The 25,333-nt window shown below is 36.9% G+C and overlaps 1 protein-coding gene across 3 annotated transcripts in view; it reads left to right on the top strand.

Moving 5' to 3' along the window:
- ANLN (anillin, actin binding protein) overlaps window positions 1-25,333 on the top strand; it is a 30,414-nt gene that overhangs the window by 2,709 nt on the left and 2,372 nt on the right. Inside the window, exons 2-23 of one of the 3 annotated variants that reach the window (XM_075056793.1) lie at window positions 2,180-2,333; window positions 2,689-2,973; window positions 3,415-3,761; window positions 4,462-4,684; window positions 5,610-5,803; window positions 5,940-6,047; window positions 6,541-6,661; window positions 8,122-8,238; window positions 8,804-9,030; window positions 9,589-9,740; window positions 10,047-10,194; window positions 10,846-10,981; window positions 11,314-11,496; window positions 13,313-13,439; window positions 14,423-14,471; window positions 14,551-14,607; window positions 16,094-16,132; window positions 16,497-16,518; window positions 17,483-17,595; window positions 19,241-19,294; window positions 22,708-22,794; window positions 24,328-24,435. In XM_075056793.1, coding sequence (XP_074912894.1) covers window positions 2,180-2,333; window positions 2,689-2,973; window positions 3,415-3,761; window positions 4,462-4,684; window positions 5,610-5,803; window positions 5,940-6,047; window positions 6,541-6,661; window positions 8,122-8,238; window positions 8,804-9,030; window positions 9,589-9,740; window positions 10,047-10,194; window positions 10,846-10,981; window positions 11,314-11,496; window positions 13,313-13,439; window positions 14,423-14,471; window positions 14,551-14,607; window positions 16,094-16,132; window positions 16,497-16,518; window positions 17,483-17,595; window positions 19,241-19,294; window positions 22,708-22,794; window positions 24,328-24,435 — 3,051 coding nt within the window. Of the gene's footprint in view, window positions 1-2,179; window positions 2,334-2,688; window positions 2,974-3,414; window positions 3,762-4,461; window positions 4,685-5,609; window positions 5,804-5,939; window positions 6,048-6,540; window positions 6,662-8,121; window positions 8,239-8,803; window positions 9,031-9,588; window positions 9,741-10,046; window positions 10,195-10,845; window positions 10,982-11,313; window positions 11,497-13,312; window positions 13,440-14,422; window positions 14,472-14,550; window positions 14,608-16,093; window positions 16,133-16,496; window positions 16,519-17,482; window positions 17,596-19,240; window positions 19,295-22,707; window positions 22,795-24,327; window positions 24,615-25,333 lie in introns of those variants that run through there. The other 2 variants (XM_075056784.1, XM_075056775.1) reach the window with 2 other exon arrangements.

The following is a 25,333-nucleotide window of genomic DNA, read 5'->3' as shown; positions in this document are numbered from 1 at the left end:
AAGTAAGTCTCAAGTTCTGGTGACTGGCTTACTCATCATGTGTAATAGCAGAGTTTGAATTATGGCAGTTACATGGAAAACTTGAGAAACGAAAAGCCAATAGGAGCTAGAGTTAAACAACAGAGGTGTGCATTCTTGGGAAGTGACATCCTATTTGTAATAACTGAAACTCCATTTTACTGAACTAGCAAAACAAAGGAATGTGACTGCATTTGAATAGAACTGTAGGAATACTGTTGTGGGAGATCTACTTACCTTTGTGCAAGAAGAAGAGTTTGTTTATAGAGCCTTTAAGATTTTTTTTTTATGTGGGTATTACCTGCACTTTGTAGCTCTGCCTTCTGGATGTTGAAATAAGGAAACTTGACTTGTCGACACAACTAGCATTGAAGGCACTCCTGGCATTTCATGTTGTCATCCCTCCCCACTTTTTTTTCTTTCTTCTCCCCCCAAATCCTCCTTTTCTATGGAAGTTAGGCAAGCTGATTTTTGCTTTCACAAAAAACTGTTGAGATTGACGTTCCATTTGTCCTGTGTTGTCCTACAATGGAACATTGTTTAAGACTTCAGCCTTAGACAGTTAAAAATGTGAAATGTGTATTTAATTGCTGTGCAACAGGACACGTAATGGCTGGCACAGTTCTCACAATAATTTATGTGCCACAAAACAAGTGCAGTTTATATGCTTCCCTTTAAAGTTCAATCACATAATTGCTTGTCTTAAAATGCCTTAAAACCTAGATCAAAAGAGTAATTAAGTATCTTTTAGGTGTGATCAAACTGAGTGTTAATGCAGTATTTTAAAAAAAACAAAACACAACCTTGTACTTCATCCAATTATTTAAAACTTGGATGCTATAAGGAATAATTTTTCCACTAGTGTGGAACATTTACTAAAACAGCTCTGTGGTATGGAATATGATCATAGTATTCAAATTTCCAATGGATAGGGAATGAAAGAGAATGTTGTTAGGTAGCTTAATTGGTATATCTTTATATGTTCCTTTGTATACAGATATATTGTGATAAATAGCCTGTTTATTAAGACAACTAGTTATAACATCAGTCTATTCTTAAAACTTAAGCTTGAGGAAGAGAAATTCACCTTTTGATTTAGAAGGTGTAATAGTAACATTTTCTTAAAGTATTAACAACCATACATTTAATTTGTTGAAATTTTTGTTATGACCACTTGGCAACTACTTCAATGTTGATTATTTTCTTGGAGGGTTAGTGCCAATCAGGTGATTTGACGATGTACTTTAGCGAGGTGCCAAAAAAAACCTACTAGCAAGACTTGACAGTTCAAGACTGTCATGTGGTGATTCAGTAAAAAAAACCCACAAAAACAACAAAAAAAAACCCAAAAACCTACTTTCAAATGTTTTTGATTACTTCAGGCTCTGTAGAAGTCCGTCCGTCCGTGTCCCCCCCCCCCCCCCAAAAAAAAAAAAATAAATTCTGCCATTACTTGTGTCTCTTTAGCCCGGTTTCCTTTGACAGCCAAGCTAATGGGAGACACTAGTTGATTTGATGACTGGAACTGGCTAGCTACACCTCTTCTTAATAAAAGAGTAGGTGTCTCAAACTTAACTGCTTCTACAATTTTCATGAAAGTTTGTGGCTAGTTGAAAAGACCCAAACCATTGCTTCTGTGAAGAAAATGCTGCAGCCTATTGTCTGTCTGGTAGGCCAAAGAACTTCAGATAACCTGCAAACATGTGCTGACTGGCCAGATAGCAAGGAGGTAGCTTGGAATGTGCTACAGTGTGAGCTACCTTTTATCTAACAGGTACTTGTGGAATACGGGAGAAGCTGTGGGCATTGCAATGGTGAAATCAAAGCATGGAGATCGGAGGTTATCACAGTGAGAAAAAGGAGGTAGACAGAAAAAACATGTAGTTGGCAGGGTAGAAAGCATGTCTTGTATGTTCTGCTTTCAGGAGGGACAGCCAGTCAGAAAACCAGGCTTTGAAATATTTCTATCGTGTTGCATTACAGTAGATCAGTTGGCAACATCTGAGAGCTGTGCTTGTCTTAATGTAGCCTTCACTATAAATTTCTGGTATTGTGGATCTTAGTATAGGCTATATAAAATTCAAACATTTTTAATTTGAGCTATTACTAGTTAATACACTTATTGCAATGTATGGTAACATATGATTTATTGACTACTCAGAAACTCCTTGAAAGAACCCGTGCCCGGCGAGAGAACCTGCAGAAGAAAATGGCTGAGCGGCCCAAGACAGGACTGAGACCCACAATGCAGACCAAGAGGGTCAGAGAGCCTTTGTTAGAAACTGGTAACCAGGCACCTCTTCCTGGTGAAGAAGGTATTTTGCAACAAGTTTAATAAAGATTGTCTTTTGATATAAGTCCCATCTCCTTTTTTTCTAAGGGCAAGTGAAAACTCTTTGTGTTTATCTTAAACATTGATGGATGCAGTTACCTGACCACTGGGAATGAATATGGCTAATGTTTAACTTAACCTGAGAGCAGATGCTCTAAGTAATTAGTAAGTTATTTAAAAATAACTGTATAATGCCAAAGATAGTGCCTTGTCCTGGGTAGAATTTGGGAAGGGCAGTTTTTGGGGAGGCATATCATTGCATTACAGTTTTGTGCTGTCTCTGAAAATATTTTAGATTGTTTGAATACTAATTTGCTTGAATATTCTGACCTGTACAGTGAAACCTGGTACAAAGCCATCACCATCGAAGAGGCTCTGCCCTAATGATATGGAGACTCAAGCTTCCAGTTCGGAGAACATACAGCCAGTTCCCTCAAGTTGCACAAGCAATCATTATCCTGAGATGACTTCAGAGTTGCATGTAACTGCTTCTAACAGGGCTTCATTGGTTCAGCCTCTTGAGAAAGGAAAAACAAACACCAAGTCAGAAACTCCTGCAGCCCTTTCAGTCAAAACACGTATGCAGAAATTGGCAGAACAGCGACGCTGCTGGGATAGCGAGGGTATATTTCACTTGCTAAGCGTTATTGGTATTTCTCAGCATTTGCATTGATGATTATGTTTGCTAGCAGAAGATAATTTTGTGTGTGTGAATGTTAATATTTTTGTAAAGAATTCTTAGACAGCACTGGGGAAGGCCTAAAATAATGAAACTGTTGACTGCAGCTTCATTTTATGCACATTTTTTTTCCCTACTAATGTGATACCTTGCTCATAACAACAGTGACATAAAACTAGTAAACTGCTTGGTTAGAAATGTGTTGTCTTTGCAATGGGCTTTAATTTGACTTGATTAGTCTCAATGCCTTCAGAGCTAGTAGCTTGATTCAGTTCATGGAAAGAACATCTAACTGTTGATAAACTTAATACATAGCAAAATGCAAAAGATGCAAATATAACTCAATATATTTTAGTAGCAAAATAAATGTGTTTTCTTTTTCCAGATCCCTCTGAATGTGTTCCTCTGTCTTCCCTCCAGTCAAAAGATCTGTCTGTTTCTCCACCTAAGCAGACATCTAGTGCCCTGGCAAGTGATACCCCTATTGGGAGAAGAGGCCGTTTAGCTAACCTTGCTGCTACAATTGGTTCCTGGGAAGATGACCTAAGTCATCCATCTGCAAAGCAAAACAATGCACAAGAACAGCCTGGCACTACTTGTTTATCCAAATTGTCCACTACAAGTGGAGCATCTGCTAGAATCAATAGTAGCAGTGTAAAGCAGGAAGCTGCATCCTGTTCTCAAAGGCTTGTTGAGGCTTCTATTAATAAACCAGCAAACTCAAAGATAGAGGTGAGTGTCTGATTTAGTTGCTTATTAAAAATTGATTTGAGTATTGGAGGGACAAATGTTAACCCATAAGTGTTTAATCTGAATTTAAAGACTTGATGTGAGCAACCTTAGTCTATTTACAACTTTTGCTTTATTGCAATCCCACATGCCCTTTTCTAATAGCAGACCTGAAACAACTTAGAATCCCTTTTATTGATACTTAAAGACGAGTGTACTTAAGTCGTGTAAAAGTTGGTGTCAAAGTAATTGGTTGCTGCCCTTTTGACCATGAGAAAGGGGCTTCTTGCAGAGATACTGGGTTTCACTCTAACTTCATGTAGTTGCTTGACTTAAACTGTAAATATTTATTGCTGTATGAAAATTCAGTCAGAATGCTGAAATTAGCAGTACCAGATACCTATTGTTCAATTTATGCTATTTATGAAATGACAATATCTGCTGTGTGCAGTCTTGTTTAGGGAAATGTGGGAAAGTACCTAAAGTAGCTGGCAAAAGTACCTGGAATCAAATGCTGAAACAATTTGAAATACTGGATAAAAAAATCTACAAAAAGCTTATAGCACTTGTTCTCAGCTTTTTCTATTGTTGATGGAAGAGGTGTGTTATAGTATGCTATGCAGAATGCTTTCATTCTTTTTCCTCTTGAGAGAATAAGAATGTACAGTCTCATCTTAACATTATTCCTTTTTTCCTTGTTAAGGATTCAAACAATTTTTTAACACAATCATCAAGAGTCACTGTTCCCTGTTCTAAAGAATCTGAACTACAACAACAGCTAACAGAGAATCCCTGCAGCCCTCAGAAAGCTGAAAAGCGTACACAAACAGCAAAATCAACTTTGCCTCAACCAGTTCAGTCCGAAGTAGAGCCAGTCAAAGGAACACATGTGCAACTTGAACCTAAGGGTAAACCCACAACACCAGGTAAGCTGTTTTTCAGCTTCAATAAATGTTCATTCAAATTAGGCTTGTGTCCTGTGTTGAAAACTACATATTGATTAAGAATTTATGGTAACATATTAGATACTGCTTATTTTGTGCTGTAACTTGAGTAAAGTCCTGAAGAGCTCTGTGATAATGTCATAAATGAACACCTTCCATATTTTGCAAGGGTATTTTCTTGGACACCATTTTAGTAACTCTTGAGCAAAATCAATGTAACTTTTCTCTCTATGTAAAAATGTATCCTGGTAGCATCAGTTAATTGAGACTATTCAAAGCTTCTTTAAAATTGTTGGATACTATGTGTATCCAATTGATATCAGGTAAAGAGTCTGCATATGTTAGAAGAAATCAAAGCTAAATGTCACATAGATGTTCTAACTTTGCATAGTGTCTTTCTTTTCAGTGGTAGTATTTGTGTTGAAGCAAGTGATCATGCCCAGTTTTAAATTCAACTGCTTCAGAAACTTGGAGTCTTTGAAGCTATGGCCAGTAGAGCAAGCGTGTGTCTCTATGCTGACAATAAAAGACAAGCTCAGTAAAGTGGGGCAGATGCCAAACAATGTATCTGCATTATGTACTAGAATGCTCATTTACATGAATGATGCAAGTGAGGCTGGTTGTAGAGGAAATGTTGAGGAAGCAAGCCAGTTTAAATAACTGGTGGATCACATGTGGACTTTAAGAGAAGGCCATCTATTAGCTCTGATTTGCTGCTTTAACTTCAGTGTTCTGTTACTGTGGTGATTTGCACTTTAGGTTTAATTTGTATAAACTATAACGGAGCAAGAGCTGTAAAGGACAGCCTAATTGCTTCATTGAGAACCTTCAGCAGGATGCAAAATTGCAGTGATTTCTTTCTGTGGTTTTGAGAGTTTCTTTCAAGGCAAAACAATTGGTTTTGTAGGGGGATCAGGAATTAAGCCCTTCCTGGAACGCTTTGGGGAGCGCTGTCAAGAGCGTAGTGCACGGAGTCCTGCTACGAATACTTCAGGGTGCAGAACACCCATTGTTACCCCAAATACAAGGACAATCCAGGAAAGGCTTCTCAAACAAAATGAGAATTCCTCTACTGCCAGTTTAGCACTCCAGCTTAAGCAGGTATGACTTGCTATGTTCATAGCTTGCTTATAAGCTTGGGGAAGATTCTTATTGCTCTGCACCTACCCGAGGAATTTGAAACGCTTTGACATTTTAAAGCTGTCAGATTTTCCCCTGTTCCCCTTTACTTGCTTAGGAACGTGAACGAGAACTTGCATGCCTTCGTGGCCGGTTTGATAGGGGCAATCTGTGGAGTGCAGAGAAAAGTGAAAGTTCGAAGAGAAAACTTCCAGAAGCTAAAATGGTAATGTTACCTCCATGTATCAAAAGATGATAGTCTGTGAATTGCTTTAACATGTTCTGAACACAGGGACAGATGTGCAAATGTAAATAAAAGATAAAAACATATGCTTTGTGAATGCCCAGGCTGTGCAACACTGCTTGTCAAGTGGTTTGTGTGATTATTAACAAATTATTAGATTTTTTTTCCTCCTGCAGAATCAATTGAGGAGACAAGTGGTGCTGCTTTGAGCCAATTGATTGACTTATTTATTTGATAAGTGCGGGTTTTTTACATTCTATAACTTTAAAAACAAAAGAAAGCTCCTTACACATACTCAATTTAGTATTTAGTACTTCAGCTGAATTTCTTATATAAATAAATAGGATCCTTCTTGATATTGGATAGGCAACATTTTTTTTTTCCTAGCAGGTGTTAAAATGTGTTTCTGTCTGGCAGTTTTTTTAGTCACTTTGACCATTACCTCCTGAATGTACTATGGTTTTATTTTTGCCAGGAAAGCCAATCTCAGGCTAGTCCAAAACATCCTCCTAGTTCAGATGCCACTGCTTTTGGATCAGCAGAAGACAAACCAGCAGGTGACACGCAAGCGAAGTCTCCCAGTGTGGAGTCTTCAGGTAAGAACTGTCACTGCCTGTGGCTAATACTGGACGGAAGCACTCCCCTTGACATTCATGAGCAGATAGAGGCGAGTAGCACGCACTGATGTATAGAACTGGACCTCTTATTTGGTCACCTCTTATTTGTCTAAGCCTTCTTGTGTGATGATAATACTCTGCACTCCTATACCATTTGAAAGATTGGCAAGGCAAGACTGCCTTTTCATTTCTCAGTGGGTTTACCTGTATTTTATACTTCCATGTATGATAAGTGTAGGGAGACTGAATGAGAATCGTCAGTTACAGATTTAATCTACACTGTACCTGAGTATCCAAATTTCCCCAATAATCTAATGGGAGGGAACTCTTCCCTTGTCAGTACCCTCTTATGCTATTAATTCTTAGAGTAGGGGATCTGAAAATAATTCAGAGATGCTTGTGACATCCTTTGTGGTGCTTACTGAATTAATTTTCTTTCTAGTAGCTGGTATAGTGTTATGTTTTGAGTTCAGTATGAGAAGAATGTTGATAACACACTGATGTTTTCAGTTGTTGCTAGTGTTTATGTTAACTCAAGGATTTGTCAGCTTCTCGTGCCCAGAAGGCTGGAGGGATACAAAGTTGGGAGGGGACACAGCCAGGACAGCTGACCCAAACTGGCCAAATGGGTATTCCATATCATGTGACGTCATGCCCAGTATATAAACTGGGTGGGGAGTTGGCCTGGGGGAGGGGGTGGATCGCTGCTGGGGAACTAACTGAGGAACTCGGTTGTCAAGTGGTGAGCAATTGCATTGTGCATCACTTGTTTTTATTATTATTTTCATTTTATTGTTGTTGTTGTTATCATTATTAGTTTCTTCCTTTCTGTTCTATTAAACTGTTCTTATCTCAACCCATGAAGTTTTACCTTTTTTCTTCTGATTCTCTCCCCCATCTCACTAGGTTGGGGGGGAGCGAGTGAGTGGCTCCATGGTGCTTAGTTGCTGCCTGGGGTTAAACCACAACATGAGTGGAAGAGCCTCCAGTTCTCTGTGAAAAAAGAGTGAACTTAGTTAATGCTTCTTATGGGCATTATGGGCAAACAGGCTATCAAATGTGCTTCTAGCAAAACAGGATGATATCCTGCTGTTGGGTTTTGGTATGGTGGTTTTTGTGTGGTTTTTTTGTTAATTTGTTTTTTTAAATTTTCCCTCTTTGCTCTCAAGTGGCTGCACTCTACTATTGTTTCAGCATTGTTTCTTGTGCTATCAGCTTTCTGATTATAAGATAGAAGTCTAGCTGTACAGGTTGTGGAGGGTATGTATTCTAATGCTTTTTTTTGACAGCAAGCTAACTGGAATACTTAATCTAGTAGGCTGTTTGTAAGTTGTCAGCTGTACTATCAAACCTCCAAAAGTCAATAACTAAAAAAAAAAATAAAAAAATTCAAAGGCTAGACATAATCTTCAGTGACTTCTTTTTTATAAACCACTTAGATGCTTCTAAATGTGAAGAGACTGATAAACCCAGTCCTCTGAAGACCACTGAGCCAAAGAGCCCTCTAGAAGCAATGTCTATGTCAAAACTTGAACAACTTGCTGAGAAACCGAAAGGTTAGTATTGAGTAGGTATATATTAATGCACTTAGCTATCTGTTGCCACTTGTCCAGCAGAGTGTTAATATCCTTCAAGTCTGAACAATTAATTTGCCATACATCTGCTGGTGCTCATGTGTGTTTTGTAACAAGGTTTATGTAAAACAAATCGGGAAACTTCTTTTATCATTATCCTTCTCTCGTGACATTCAAGTCTTCAAGGAATATTAAAATGCTGATACTAAAAGTTTATTGCAAAAGGACAGAAATGACTGCTCTACCATGGGACTTGCAGTTAAGTTTCAGACCTGTTTGAACTAAAATGTTGAAACTTGTTGAACAGGTGCATCTTTTTATTCCCTCGCTGTATCAATTACGCAGTATATGTGATAATAGTATATTAAAATAAGGATGGAAGTATACTTTAGAATTCTATATGCCTGACTATAATAAGGGCTTTTTAATCAAACTTACCTGAAAGGCAAAAATAGTTGGCTTATCTGTTAACATCTTTCTGCTCACTTAATGCGAATGAAGAGTTCAGTCTTGATGCTACTAATATTTTATAAACATCACCCTTCAGATGAAGTATACGAAATTGAAATGAGTGTGGATGATGAGATGAATAGCTCAAAAGTGATAAATGAAATTTTTGAAGTTCTTCAAGAGGATGGTCCAGACATAGAAAAGCTGAAGAAAGAAATGAGCATGAGCTTGGAAGGTGAAAGTGATGAGGAGGAGCAGGAAGAGTCACTGAATATTTCATCAATGTCTCTGTTAACCCCTCTAGTGGAATCTGTTGGTCCAGAGGTAAGCGTTATGAGGAGGTGGGGAAGGGCTTATTTATCACATAGATGTACAATTTGCTTGTGAACGGTGATGTTTTGTTGTTTTGTGATACCTGGGCAAATAGAGAAGTTACAAATGACACTTTGCTGATGAAAACATAATGAGGTGAAGTTATTTTCCTCTGAAAATAGCATAGCATATGGGATGCTCTGCTAAGCAAGTGGTTTAACTTCTGCTAAATCAAGCTTAAGTATATACATCTATTATTTGTGTTGGACTTCCAGTGGTATACATGCATTCAGTGAAGTGGTTACTGATGAAAATCTGAAGAGAAGTAATTATGTAATGTACCAGTTTGGAAACTAAGGGTAAAATCTTGAGTTCAATGATCTATTGGTGTCTTTGAAATAAATAAATTGGCTTGCTCCATGTCCTAGGAAATATTTGTAAAATGTCTGTTAAATAGTATTAAGCAGCCTCCAAATTTACTGTTTATATGCAAAACAAGTAAAGGTGAGAGAAAACAGATAATGATTAATGTAGACAGAAATCTGTAATATAACCTGTTCTTCTTCCCAGGCCTTTGTGTCTCCTTGTAAGTCAACTGGTGAAGGTAGTAGTATCAGTGATATAAGTCTGAAGTCTGAAAAGTTCCAAAGGACTAAAGTCCCCAGGGCAGAATCCGGAGACAGTATTGGCTCTATGTCAGAAGATCGCAACCTTCCATATAGGTAACAAACACAAAACCCCACACCTGATTCTCTAAGTGTACAAATAAGACACTGGCTTTCTTGACTCTTCTAAAGAAGCATACTGCTTAAACTACAAACAAAGCTTTTTTTCTAAGATCTCTGCCTTTATCAAAGATTGTCTCTGTGTAATCTTTATGTTGCTTAAACTTAAAATGAGCTGATAGAATGCTTTTTTGAAAGCCATTTAGGCAAGTTGGAAAACATCAAAACCTGGCACATATGTATGTATATAAAAAAAATTTGCCACGCCTGTGAAACATTTAATGGGGTTTCCTCTTTTAAAAGCGTTGATGCATATAGGTCTCAAAGATTTAAAGAAACCGATCGTCCTTCAATAAAGCAAATCATTGTTCGCAAAGAAGATGTTACTACTAAACTAGAAATGAAAAAGAATGGCCCATCTGATCAAGTCAATATAAAAAAGAAAATGCAGGTATTTAATACACTTCTTAAAATTCTTTTTCTAATTTACTATTTCCTCACTTAATTTCCCCTGTGAATGTCCAGGACATTGACGTACTGCTTAGAACTGCAAAATTAGGTTGTTAGCATAAATATCTAACAATAGGGAATGATACTGCATAATTTGAACAGCTAATGCATCTCTTAGAAGGATCATGCCATGGAGTAAGTCTGGAGAGAACAAGCCATTGTTTTGAGATGGGGATGGGGAATCTATATCTTATTACTGCCTTTGAATTAGGCAGGATTCATAACTAGATACTTTCAGTAGGCAATGTTCTGATCTTTACTGGTGCCTTGTTCACCTACATTGCTGAATTTCTGGTTAACTGCTCCTTCCCCTGGTGAAGGGAAGACTAGACTGGATATGGAGTGTACAAGCGTTGAAGTTATTGACTCCCCACCATATTTAAATCACCTCTGAGGTCAAAACATGTTGTGCTGCAATATTCTTTTGCAGAAGTAACTGTAAACTGCAAGATTTTTGTAGTTTACTATCTAAATGGTCTGATTTTTCTGAAGGATAGCCCCAAAAATGCTAATCTCAAGACATTTCCATGTTTGAATATAATACTAAATCTCTCTCTTCTTGCTAATTATTTTTATTACTGGTTTACTCTAGGAGCTGAATAATGAGATCAATATGCAGCAAACAGTGATTCATCAAGCCAGTCAAGCTCTGAACTGCTGTTTTGATGAGGAACATGGAAAAGGGTCACAAGAAGAAGCAGAGGCAGAGAGACTTCTTCTCCTTGCAAGTAGGTTTTTAGACACAAGTTCAATTCTTTGTTGTGAACACTTCGGGAAGAATTGATGAACTCTGGCAATGTATTTATTATGCTACCTTGTAGCCACTTATTTATAGTTCTTCACCTGGAAAACAGGAGAGGATAATATCTGTTCTGTCTCAGCTTCTTCTATAGGCAAGAGGACATTTTTGGTATCTTTATTGCCCCTAATACTCCTCCTATTCTGGAAGATGATTAACATTTCTGCTGAATTTTACATACTTATGGCAAAACAAAATATAAGTTGTTCAGGACTACTTGTTCCTCTATTACAACTATAACAAATTGATTTCTCTATGCAGCTGAGAAGAGAACTGCTTTATTGGAAGAACTGAATAAACTGAAGAGTGAGGGACCTCATAGTAAAAGAAATAAAGCTGCTTCTACATCCACTGAATTTGCCCCATCCAGGGGATCTGTTTCCATTTCAGAAATGCGTCTACCTTTAAAAGCAGACTTTGTGTGTGGTACGGTTCAAAAGCCAGGTAAAATTAGCCACTGAAAGCTTTATGCCTTCCCTCATCCTCCCTACGTATATTTCTGGTTCATTCTCGTTTTTTTGTCTTCTGTGTTGGTGTTTCTCAGAACTCTGGGAGCAATGAAAATTTAGCAATTACATTGAATTGATCTGCTTTTTGGCTAAGTTTTCGAAATTTTCCACGGTTGTTTTAGTTGCATCCTTTTCTGGCTTGTGAGGTTCAAGAAACTTATCAAGACTTTCCCAGCCAGTCTTAAGATCTTTGTGGTCCTCTGTAACCTGTTGGGGAGGAAGTAGAATTTTGTATCTCAGGTTGTCTTCTTTCTTGCTGCCTTGGAATTTTTTTGATGGATGCAAGTCTAGCACTAAATATCACTAAATAAATTCTGACCTCTGTGGTGTTGTGAAATGCTCATTAAGGCTCAATTTTTTACAGTCCTTCTGTTAACAGCCCAAAAAACTTACAAAGACTAGTCTTCCATTATCTTGTCATGTTTAAGTCATTAAAGCATTAAAATGTGGATTTGTTTCTTCTTTTGTTCTGGAAGAATATCTGGCAATATCTCTCTGTAGGTCTAGAGACTTATCCTGGAACATAGTAAGCTTCTGTCAGGGGTTTGTTTAAAGAATCTGCAAGCCTACCTGTGCTATTTTATATAATGCTACAGAATATGATTGTAGCTAGACAGGTTCCTACTTCTTGCCTCACTAAAGCTTGAGGACAAAAGTCATTGGACAAACTCTTGTTTAATATTGGTTGCAAAACCTTCTACTAACGAACTCACATGTCTGTCTTGTTTTCTTGTTTAACTGTCCCATGAAATGTAAAGTGTGTTTTTTATATATTCAAATAAAACCACAGCCAACAATATAAATGTAAATATCTGATCTAATTTATACCCCCACCCCACTCCTGACATGTTACAGTTCTTGTTGCATAAGAGAATTCATCTCTGTTTATAGGAAAGCCTCCCTAATGATTACAAAAATATAAGTTTCATTTCTATCAGTAATTCTCAAAACCAAATTGTCTAAACAAACAGCTATGAACTATTTGTCATAAAACTTTATTCTGGAAGTGCAGCATTTGCTATACATTGTGCACCAGAAGCTCTATTAAGTACTTTCATCTGTGAAGAGAACATCAAATATAAAGAGTACAAATTGATGCTTACTGCAGTCTTCAACAGTTGTTCTGAAAGTTGTGACTTGTCCTATACAACAGAGCATTCAAACTGTTTTGGGTTGTTTTTTGTTTGTTGGTTTTTTTTTTTAATGCGGTATGACATTATGCAATGCTTTCTTGCTTTACTGCTCAACAATTTGCTGCACAAATTCCAAATTATCTCCTGACACTACTGAGATGTGTGCTTGTGGTAATCTTTCTTTTTTTTCCCCTTATGTGAAAAGTTAGGAAAATGAGTTGTCTGGATAACCAGTTCCTTCATAGGACTGAAAAAATCATGAGAACGGGCAGTAGTGAAAGCTGCTGTCTAGTTAAGCTGGCAGGCCTAGAAAGTAACAACAGAGTATAATGTACTAAGATTAACTGATGAATCTGACAAAGTTCTTCCTCTCCCCTCTCATGTACTGGGTAGTATAGGTCTGGCCTGAGATGCCCAGGCAGCAATGCAGTTGTGAATCCTGTGGAGACAGTAGGAAAAATAAATTATTTTTAGAGTAAGTCGATAAGCAAATTTTGACTGTAACCAAGCGTTTAAGTGGGGTGAAACAGAGATGTGTTTAATGGCAATGCAGTACTTGAGGGTTTTTAGATACTTGGACACCTCTTGCTAACAAACCCATCTGATATGTATTTACAGAAGCAGCAAATTACTACTATGTAATAATACTGAGATCTGGAGCAGAAAACATGGTTGCAACTCCATTAGCAAGTACTGCCAGCTCCCTGAATGGAGACGCTCTTACTTTTACTACGACATTTATTATGTAAGTATAAAGAAACTGTTTCGGAACCAGTTTCAACTCTGATGGTGGAGCATGCATAAAAAGGTTTAAAATCTTCTTGTAAGGATGGCATATTCTGCAAACAAATATGGTGAGATCTTGTGTTATCGGTATTTCCTGCTTCAAGAAATAGCTGGAATACACTTCTCTCAAAAGAGTGGTCTAGACTTATTCTACCATCCATCAGCTAATTTGTCTCTTGCTTTTTCTACTTTTGTTCTCTCCTGGAACACCTGCAATGACAGATGGATTGCTCTGCCTGAGATTATGTGTTTTTTCTCTTTTGCAGCAACTAACGTTTTATATAGCTATTTGGTTTTGGTATCTGGAAAAAAATAGTACTCTTAAAACTAAAACTTCAACTCGCATATATTAGCTAAAAAGGTGTTGCGAGTTCAAATGGATGGTTGTTAGTAAAAGTCTTCCAAAATAAATAAGCAAACTCCCTTTTTAAAGTCCAAGCCAACTGGAATTTTCGCTTAAAGCTCTTTACTCAACCCAGTCTCTGTTTCTAGAAACGTGTGCCAGGAGTGGACTGAAGGGTGCAATCTGAGAAATGGTAGATGTATTCAATCTGAGAAATTGCAGATGCATACTATCTGCCCCTGTTCTCTCTCCCCTTTTGTTCTTTGAGTTCTTGCTTTTGCTTCTCAAAGGCATCTTGAAATAGTAATACATTCAAGTCTTAAAACCAGCAATGCTGCTTGCACTGAAGAGTACTATTGTAGAAGTGAAAGGATCTCGAACAGCCATACTGGCTTGCAGGAACAAACTGTGACTTACTAATAAGAGATTAGCCATTAGTCAGCACTATGACTAAGCTTCTCTTGTGTACAACCTAGCTGCTCACTTGGACAGTTTTAAGGAGCGAAGAAGTAAAGAGTAACTTAAAAAAAACAAACACCCCCAACAACCCTTTTTGTTTCAGTCTGTGTTTAACTTTTTTCCCCTCTCTTCCTTTTTAGGCATGATGTGTCAAATGACTTCGAAATAAATATAGAAGTTTACAGTTTGGTATGTATTGGTTCCTGTCAAGAGGATGTGTAAGGGATACGAATGTGTTGTACTTTCTTAATACCTTCTTGCCTTACAGGTGCAGAGAAAAGAAGTTACAAGCACTGATAAAAGGAAAAAGGCAAATAAATCTAAGGTAAATGAAACATGAAAATCAGTATGTTTTATTTCAACAGAAGGTACACTAGGGAGACTGCAGTGTTCAGGGAGAACTGACTAATAGTCTTAGAAAATCTGTTGCTTGCTTTTACTCTTCTTGTTCTTTCTTGGAACATCTGCAATGACAGATGGGTTATGGAGTCCTGCAGTTATTAGTAGATTGGACCTGCAGCACTTGGTTAAGTCTGAAATATATTGGAGAGGAAGGAGAAGTCATCTTACTAGTTCTGCCAAATGCTGTGCTTTGCAAACTTTCATTTATTAGGTGTGGTGCCTCTAATAGTGATTTAGTGCCCTTATTCTCCACTTTATTTACACTACACCAGTCAATATGCCCTATCCTGCAGTTTGATTTGTCTTACTGGCTCTATTGGTCAACTGCAACACTTTTCTTTCTTCCCAGTGTTAAGTAAAAGCACTAGATGCTTATTTTTTAAAGAAAATGTTTTAACTCCTTGAACATAAACATTTCAGCTCAGATAGGGTGTACATTTCAAGTGTTTGTGCTTTATTAAGGCTTTGTGACCTCAGACAGGCCAGTGGCTTTCAGGAGGTGGTTGGAGGGGTTTTGGGGGTTGTGTTTTTAGTTGGTTTTTTTTTTCCTTCTTGTCATTCTAATAGCTGGGCACACAGCGTATTAATGATTTTTAGGCTTGATTTCTTCCTTGTCAAGATATCTGTCACTTAATAAAAACAAGAAACTTAAGTGTCTTTCAAAACAGTTGGAATGAGTACTAAAATCCTGCCTCTGCAAACAGAAATAGGAACTTTCTTTAATATTTACTTACATTTGGCACAGTGAAAACATGCTTCCATCTATCCCCCAATAAAACCAGTTTGAAGTCTGGGGTTTCTTTCTCTCCTATGCTGTAGTTTAGAGGAATCTTTACTGAAAACTGAATGTTTTTGTGGCACTGTAGGTAAGTTGTTGATGTGGGATTATTGGTTTGCTGATGACATCCTGTATATGCTTTTTGACAAGCTTCTCATACTTGTCCTTCAGCTTCAAGAATAGATGAGTACATAATTCCAGTTCATGTTTAATACACAGTCTTACTTATACTTTGAGATTTTTCCACTTCAAAATATAGATAATGTACAACAGTAGCACATTGAACATCTCTGTACTTGTATTGTTAACTCTTATCTTTAATAAGCAAATGTAACTTTGAAGCACTGTTACATGAAGGAAAAGGGTCTACTAAGTTTGGCTTTTTTAAACACATGCTGTCCATCCCAAGCTAATGTATAATTAAACTTTTTTGCAGTAAATATTTCTTTAATATGTAGTATTCCTTCCACTGAAATACATCCCGTCAAAAAACAAGACTTACTCATTACAACAACTAGTATCCATTCGAAATTTATTTAGATAAGCCTTCAGTAGCTTCACTGACTAATTTTCATGCTAACATGGACAAATTCAGTAGCAACTGCATTTATCTTCTTATATTCTTTTGTAGGCTATCACTCCAAAGAGATTATTAACATCTATTACCTCTGTAAGTATGAATGTAATGTTGTAGCAAGATCTGGTTATAACTACTTTCAAAGTCTATGTTCTCTCACTGAATAAGGCTGTGCCTGTAGTAGGCTCTTTGTGTCCCTTAGTTGAAACTATAAACTGTCCAGCTTTCTGCCAAACTCTTCAGCCATCAGCTCAAGAAATAAGTAACAGCTCTAAATATGTAATGCTGGCAATATGTATGCAGTTACTACACACTTATTCAGACTTTCTCTTCAGGTTGTTTTTGTTTGTTTTTAAAGTACTTCAAATCTAGTTTCTTTCTAACCTAGATTAGTATTCTGTAGAAATTGTCAGAAATTACTTTTCCACTAAGCTTTTATTTCTCTCTCTCTTTCTAGAAAAGCACCCTTCTTACTCCAGGTAAGTGAAATCTAAACATCTTATGCCAAGATGAATAATCTACACTTGCTGTCTAAGGCAGTGTATCAATAAATAATACTTGTAACAGATGATAATTTGGGAGTAATAAACACAGAATTATGTCAGTTTGCCAGCCCAGAAACTGGCCCTGTGTTTATTTGAGTTATTATGTTTAATGGAAGATCTCTTCACAAAATCAAACTAGTATCTCGTAAAAGATGCCTGTGGCTTACATCCTTTTCCTGAAAAGGTGAACTCAAACAAATTTTAAGATTTTTAAACTAGAGTCTGATGTCAACAAAGTAATACAAAGCAAACTTGAAAATATGAACAGATTCTGAAGTATTGCTTGTGTGTACTGTTTTTATATTTCTGACTCTTGGGGGAGAAGAACAGTATCTCCAAGTGTTTTTCTAGCTACATAAAAATGTGTTATACGCTTGTCTGACTACAGTATAAGATACTTGACCTAGCTTTAGTACAAATTGCAGCAATAAGGAGCTCATGAACTAACTCTGGAATGTCTACCATGCTGCTGCAACTAGTCAGATTCCTGTGCCTGAGCTGTAGCACTTGTTTCTATTGATATAAGTGCAAAGAGGAATATAGGCGTGCAAATTCTGGAAGACTGCAGCATGTCACTTGGACAGGTTAAGAGATTTGAAAGTCATGTTCCTACTGCAGGGCATGTGTACTTTGTAGTGTGCCCTAGAGTGCTCTCTGTCCCCCTGAGACTTCTTAAAATGCCTTGTCTTCTCCTTTGTGAATATTTCAAAACTTCTTTCTGAAAGAAAAGATCTATTGAGGAGGAATGGTATGCATCAACATACTGTCTGAATGTGCTGCTGGGCTGCACTGCAAAGAGTACTTCTCCTGGAGTACTGAGTAGGGCACCCACACAGTAGTACAAATAAAGCCTTTTGCATGTTGTGTTATGACTTGACTTTAATTTCTTTCTCTACAGCCATGGCCAGTCCAGGTGGCCCTAATGCTGTACGCACTACTAATTTCATCCTTGTTGGATCCCACAAGCTATCGCTGTCTTCTGTAGGAAATGCCAAATTTGCGTTGGACAAGGTAATGGAAATTATTCGTTACTAATCCAAAGGTAATTGCATACTACTAAAGAAATGAATATGAGTCTGGGTTTACTGTTTTCAGGAGAAATTACCATCCTAGAACTGAAACATACAGCTTTATTTATATATATGTTAAAAAAATTTATGTATAGTTGTTACTTATATTTCATTTCATATGTCTAAATGTAATTTGAGATACAACAAAAAAAGACTTATGTCAGATGTTCTTTCTTTTCTGTAGCTCAATGTAAGGTATACTTATGCAAAGATAATGGAGGTATTTGGTTACTGATTTGCTTTCACTCAAAAAAATATTCATGTATGCACTTGGCATCTCTGTACGTGGTCTTCATATTGTTTGTTGCTTTTACAGTCTTGCAGTTATCACTAAATAAGACACTAAGCAAGTTTTAATGATAATGAAGTATTTGAAATTTTCTGCATTTAATTGACTTAAAAATTGCTGTTTGAATATACTTAGGAATATGAGTTTCTTTTCATATCCCAATTAAATTTGTAGAAGCAAACCATCTTAATATTTTTTTGAAAGAGAGCTATTATTGAGTTTTATACCATTAGTTTCTTGTCTAAACAGAATATGTTTATTGGCTCTTACCATTAGAAGTTAAAAAAATACATTCTTACATTCATTGCAGTCTCTAACCTTGTAGTATCTTATATCTAAACCCTGTTTTAATAGGTGTTTATGCCAGCAGCTACCCTAAACTAACTTAAATTAATTCAAAAGTTACTACATCTTATGGTAGTACTAAATTACAGCTTTATCTATCCAAACAGCAGCATAAGAATGAATTTTTTTCTTGGCTAATTAAGTCTTATTGTGATGATAGTAGTATTGCAATCATAGATTCTGAGAGATGAAGTAACAAGAATTGGTTGTTTGTGCATGAGATTAGAACCAAAATATCACAATAATCCCAACTTGCTTTTTAGATGTTTTACTTTTTGCAGATAGAAGCAGATTCCTTTACTGAAACAGTTTTTAGAGCTTAACAGTTGAATTACACTGCTGTTACTGACTGTGTGAACTTCAGAAGTACCAAATTTGGTTCTTCAGCATAAGAGTTCCTCTTAACCAGAACTACATGTAGAAATCTTACTTTGTGTATGGCTTGGTTATTGGAAACCCCTTGCTCTAAGAATTATGGGAATCAGCTTTCACATTATATTCAGCAATTTGGGTTTGAACTTTTTTAGTTTACTCTTTAGGATAGGACAGTGGACTGGACTAGTAAGTTGTAGCACAAGCACAAGGTTCAAATAGAATTCTAGGGAAACCATCACTTGGTTAATTTTTTCCAGGTGCAAATTTTGACAGTTATGAATAAGAATTCCCCTTTTTCTCAGATAATTTAACAAAAAAATTATCACCTCTGTGAAGCTTCAGTTTTGACTTGGCCTGTGGCTGTACCAGACAGCTGCTTTTTAACTTGCTCCATGCATTTGTAATACAGAACAAACTGCTTCCACAGTAGGGTTTTTGAGTTTCATTCCTCCCTTTTATACTGTTAAAATTCAGGGTAGAAAGGACCAAAACGTATTCGTGTATAACTGTGTCTTTTTTTTTTTTATAAACCTTAACTTTACATTAATTGCATTGAGCATGTTTCTTTTTTCCCTAGATAAATTTTGAAGGGGAGGAAAAAGAACTGTTGGGCTATATGTTCCCAGACAAGGTTGCTATGATCCTTTAGTTTGCAACTTCAATTAGGAAGCTGCTTCCTAGTGCATGTTGCTCATGTCTGTCTGGCCTTTTTGCAGTATTTATTTTTTTTAATTCTTCTAGCAAAATGCTTACAAAGACTTACTAACTAAACATAACATGTTAGGGACCATTAAGACTTGCAGAATTCTACTCCTTGTCTTTTACAATAAGAAGCATGCTGCTGGAACTCAAAGTTACTTAGGCCACCTAGGGTTTTTTCTTAACTAGCAGGTGTCTCTTCCTAGATCACTAGAGAAGGGTTTTTCTTCAAAACAAATCAATGTGTCTCTTAGACTGCTAGTCAGGAAATCTGAGCCAACTTCTTGATGAACTGCACAGAACATAGAATCAGCTACTCTGCTGATAGAAGACCAGAGAAAAATGACTGGCAGCCTAACTATTGGTTTAACTCAACTTGTTGCCACTGAAGAAAATTAAAATCACTCGGGAACTACATATCTTGTTTCTTATTCTATTGAGACCTTGTTCTGTCAAGACCTATCAAAACTTTTGTTTTTTAAGTGGAAAGCAATCATAGAGAACTAAAGTTTTGAAAGTACTAAACATATCAAAATGTGAAGTTCTTATTTGTACACATGTGCAGGTAAAATATTTTACTTGGTGTATACATTTTTGGTTTTGGGAATTATGTAAATTGATAATTGGTCTTTAATCTCTGAAAGCAGTTTTTAGTTAACTATTAACTCAGATCCCCCAGAAGAAAGTGTTTTAGATAACTTTGTATGTTTTCTCTCAAAATTAAGCAAAATTATTATCTTCTATTTGTAATCAAAAGTCTCCCAAGAAACCGATTTTTTGCAAATTCTTTAGAGTTATTTTAAGTATCTTTACAGATAATCTTCTACAACAGTAAGCTAACTTCTTATGGTAGATATCTGAATGACTGCATCAGAATGCAAGTTAGCCTAGTTATGGGCTTTAGTGTTCATCTAGCTGGATGTTCAACAAATTGCTTGCTTTCCACCACCTCTACCCCACTTGCCTTTGAAGGGGGATATATTGTTGACTAGAATGTAGTATTTTTTCATTATGTGTACAGGAGAGTGTTTTGAGACCTGCTTTATTTAGTAATTAGTAATGGTGTTGTAGGCTTTGCGTAGCTGATATGTTCCATTTGTTATACATCCTTTTTGCTTTATTGTCACACAGCTCTTCATTGGTACACTTCATAATCCACAAAATAGATTCTTCTGTCCTGACATAAATTAGAAAGTGTCCTGGTTTCAGCTGGGATAGAGTTAACTGTCTTCCTAGTAGCTGGTATGGGGCTATGTTTTGAGTTCAGTATGCGAAGAATGTTGATAACACTGATGTTGTCTGTTGTTGCTAAGTAGTGTTTAGTCTTAAGTCAAGATTTTTCAGCTTCTTGTGCCCAGCCAGCGAGAAAGCTGGAGGGGCACAAGAAGGTGGCACAGGACACAGCCAGGGCACCTGACCCAAACTGGCTAATGGGGTATTCCATACCATGGGACGTCCCATTTAGTATAGGAACTGGGAAGTGGGGGCGGGGGATTGCCCCTGGGGGACTAGATGGGTGTTGGTCGGCAGGTGGTGAGCAATTGCACTGCGCATCACTTGTACATTCCAATCCTTTTATTATTGCTGTTGTCCTTTTGTTAGTGTTATTACCATTATTAGTTTCTTCTTTTCTGTTCAATTAAACCGTTCTTATCTCAACCCAAGAGTTTTACTTCTTTTCCCAATTTTCTCCCCCATCCCACTGGGTGGGGGAATTGGGGGAAGTGAGTGAGCGGCTGCTTGGTGCTTAGTTGCTGGCTGGGGTTAAACCACAACAGAAAGGAATGCAAAACCCACAAACCTGAAGTGGGGAATTGGCTAAACTTCCTTGAAGCCCTTATTGAGAAATGGATTTTACTGTGATTTGGTACAATAGAAGCTAATGTTCCCTGATGTAGCCTGTAGGGTTATAGTTGTCTTTGCTGATAAAAATCCAGGACTGATGCAACTTATTTCTATTATGTGGAAACATTGTACTATTTTTGCTTCTCAAATGGTCATGCAGACTCCTGCCTGGTGCTTACAATTTTGCTGTACTGTAGGGCCAAATACATGAGCAAGCCATGCATGCTGTCTTAGTTGAGTATATCTACCATGTAAAAATTATTTATCACCTGCTTGTGCACATGTGTATCATGTCTGGGAGGAAGCTGCAGCATGCCTACAGTTCAAAGGCGATTGAGTTAATTTCTAACCATAACATCTATTTCAGTGTTCTGCAGGCTTCACTGAGGCCTACAGATGTACACTTTTAACTACTTGGGGTTATTCTTGTTCATCTTAACTACTAGCAAAATTTAATTCCATTTGATTGATGTTGATTCCATGGCTTTAAAAGCTACTTCATTGTTGTGTACATGTGCCTATTCCCTGGCAAATGGTTCTTTCTTTGTATTTGAGCAGCAACTTCAACCTTTCTGTTTTTTCTAGTAAGACAAAGCAGCAATGTTTCTGATTTTTTTTTTTAAAGCTTCTTACATTATTCAGATTAAACAACAAAATATGGTATGTAGAATGCCCTGCAGATCATTGTTTGCTTGTTGAATTAGCAATTTGTCTCTAAGCTTCCCTGTGGAAAAGAAGAAGGGACGTGATTTCTTGACAGTAGTGGTGGGAGCACTCAATGTAATGGGGTGCTATGTGTGGAGGGATTGGGGGAAGTACAAGGCAGTCCTTGTTGCATGCTCCTCCTCAAAACTCTTGAATATCAAATAACCATTTAACCAATCTCTGGTACAATAATTAAGCTGCCCTTTTTTTGTTTGGTTGGTTGGGTTTTTTGTTTTAGTGGTAGAAGATAGGGCTTGGAACCTCTTGTGTTAGAAATGACTTAACACACATCTTCAATACCTTGAGTGCCAGTTGAGAAGAACTGCTTTCATTACTTTTTCCCCTTCTAGGTTTTCTTATACAAATATTTATCTGAGTAGGCGCTACTACATCAGTATCTGCCAGAAATGCTTATGGCATCTACGTACTAATCCTGTTTAAGCCCACTTTGATATTTTCCACACAGCTTAATGTCAAACTGAGGCAGAAGCTTGCAGGGTGTGGACTGGTGCCTTGTGTTGTTTTTAACCACGCTTGGAGTACCTGTTTTTCTAAATAGAAGCATGTTTGTGCATATGTCCTGAGCAAACTAATAAGCAAATAAATCTTGAAAAGCTTCTAAATGAACTTGAAACAAAGTGGTTATTACTGTCTTGCTTGAGACTGACTGCTTCTTTCTGGCTGAAAAATCTAAGAACAAGACAGTGCTAACATCCTGGTGCAGGTGGCTTGCTTGAACTGTGGTAGAGTTGAGACATGTCAAAATTAAATGACTTAATGTTTTACTTTTTGCAGGTTCCTGTTTTGTCTCCTTTGGAAGGTCATATATATCTAAAGTTAAAATGCCAAGTGGACTCCTCTGTGGAGGAGAAAGGGTTCTTGGTAAGGTGTTCACTTCAAATTCCTTCCGTGGAAATTACAGGTTCTATTAAATGTAGTCACTTTTTAATTTCACGCGTGTATTTGTAGTGATTGTGAAGCTTAAAACTGGCTTTTTTTTTTCTCTGAGCCAGACCTCAAAATTTTCCTAGTTTATCTTTTAAACATGCTTATATTAAAGCTACTTTTCAGGATTTTATATATATTTTTCTTCTAAATGCTATTCACTTGTTATTCTGAGCTTCAGTTAACCTTGCTATAATCTGTGATGTGAGATGAGATTCTAATTTCCCTGCCAGAAACTTTTACAGGTCATCTTGGATTTTTTTTTTTTGTCTAGTAAAAACAAATTCTCCCTAGCAAAAGACTTTTTTTTTTTTTTCCTTCCCCCACTGTGTTCACAGACTTTGGCTTACAAGGAAGTGACAGTATTTTTTGAGAAACACCTTGAGCAGTTCTCTTCTCTAAAACTGGACTTAAAAATGCAGATGGTACTTGGGCCTAATAGGTGGAGCTGTTGAGATAATGTACAGCAGATGGCAGTAAATGTACTAGGAAAATATTTGGGTTAAACACTAACATTTGCTGTTATTTTGGTGTTTTCAGAAATCAGAATCTCTTTAGATTCTTTTCAAGCAGTTTTGTCTCCTTTCCCTTTAATAGAAGTTGAACAGATTTCATTAGGTGCAAACATTTCACATGCTTATGGTATTTGCTATCCTGTGCTTTTGTGTACTAATTTAAGAAAGTCTTTGTTTACCTCTAATATACTATATGTAAAACCTACAGAATGGTGTACATGCATATGAAGTATTTTCAGAGTAAGGGTTTAGAAACTCCCTGCACCATTAAAAATTATAATCTGAACTGTGAAGAGTGAAAAACACAACATACAAAAATTAATTGGAAAAAAAGTTCTGTACAAGTTCAAGGGATCAGGAATAGAAGTTGGACACTAAACTTGCCATTTCAGTGCTAAGGAAATGGGGCTTAAAACTGGCATAATCCTGCATCCAGTAAAATAACTGCTAACACAAACATTTAAAAATCAATTTCTTTTAAAGTGACTGGACTCCTGAGTGTGGCCTGTAGAATACCCAAACATTTTGTAAACATCAATTATAAGCCAAAGATTACCTAAATACCTAATAATAATAAATTAGGTTATAGTAATACATGTTCTGTGAACCATTCATCCTGTATCTGCTATAAGTAACCTTTCATTATCTTAAAATAATGGGAATGCTTACCACTGTCAATATGAAAATTTGGTAGTTTGAAATAGCAGTGATAGGTGCATTTTGAGCAAAAGGCTGCAAACTTGAGAATGATGGCATAAGCCCACTTTCTATGCTATCTGGAAAATAAATATACTGTACAAATAGAAGTCTTCCCCAGTATACATTTTTCCTTCTCTGTGTTTACTCCTATGAAAGGTTGTACTTGCTGAACCATTCTGGTAGAAAAATAGTTTAGTACAGACCAAGCTCAAGATATAACATTACCCCATTTTTATTTTTTTTATTTTTTTTTAAGACTATGTTTGAAGATGTTAGTGGATTTGGAGCATGGCACAGGCGCTGGTGTGTGCTGTCTGGAAATTGTATATCTTACTGGACATACCCAGATGATGAAAAACGAAAGGTAATGCTGTTTTAAAAAGCTCAAGTCTAAAGTTCTGTAGTACCCTACACAACTACTGTTCATTTTTAATGATAGTAACATTTAGGCTTAAAACAGGTAAATATATTCAAAGCATGAGAATCAAGGTCATAAAGTTTCCTTGGGGAATGGAGGGGACTTGTCTTCATAAATCTGGCTTAAATCAGGGCAAACTTAGAAACTGAGCACTTCATCTAGTGGGAAAGGGGAAAAGTGGAGAAAGTTCCATATTTAATTTCTCCTTTAGTCTTAAGGCTTTCCGTTGCACTTGTCATATGACTATTTAATTGAAATTCATCAGACTTGTACAGCTTAATAAGCAGACTGTATCTAGTTGCCTTAAGTTTTAGACAAAATAATAACTAACTTAATATGGTAAAGAATTGGAGTGGGCAACCCTTCTATATTGCAGAAGCATAGCTGTGATTATGAACTATCTTATTTGTGGTGATCGTTTTCTTGCAGCTCGACATTATAGCTGAAACTGGTGCTTTTTAAATGGTTTTCATGGAAACCTAAGTTATTGTCTGGCTAATGAGACAAATCAGAGGTTCATCTGTCACTGAGGTGAACCTTCTTGTTTCCTTAGCCTGTTTTTGCAGTGTGTACTGACATATTTCCAGGCCCTTTTAAAGACTGCTTTCAGGAGGCTTTTTCTGACTTACTTAAGCAATTTACCATTAAACTCTTGCTTGTTTATTGGCAGAACACTTTCTTTCCCAAACTCGGTGGCAAACTCTGGTCCTTTTGGGTCTTCTATGCCAATCCAGATGCCTGAGTTTAGTTTCTTCCCTGCTAACAGAGGAAGACCATATGCTGATAGTTGACGTTGCCAAAATATATCAATGTATTTTCTTTCCCTGCCAGGAGAGAGGGAAAA

Source organism: Buteo buteo, chromosome 2 (assembly GCF_964188355.1).
Source record: "Buteo buteo chromosome 2, bButBut1.hap1.1, whole genome shotgun sequence".
Taxonomy (NCBI): domain Eukaryota; kingdom Metazoa; phylum Chordata; class Aves; order Accipitriformes; family Accipitridae; genus Buteo; species Buteo buteo.
The sequence above is the reverse complement of the archived record's forward strand: the minus strand, read 5'-3'. Positions and strand labels throughout refer to the sequence as shown.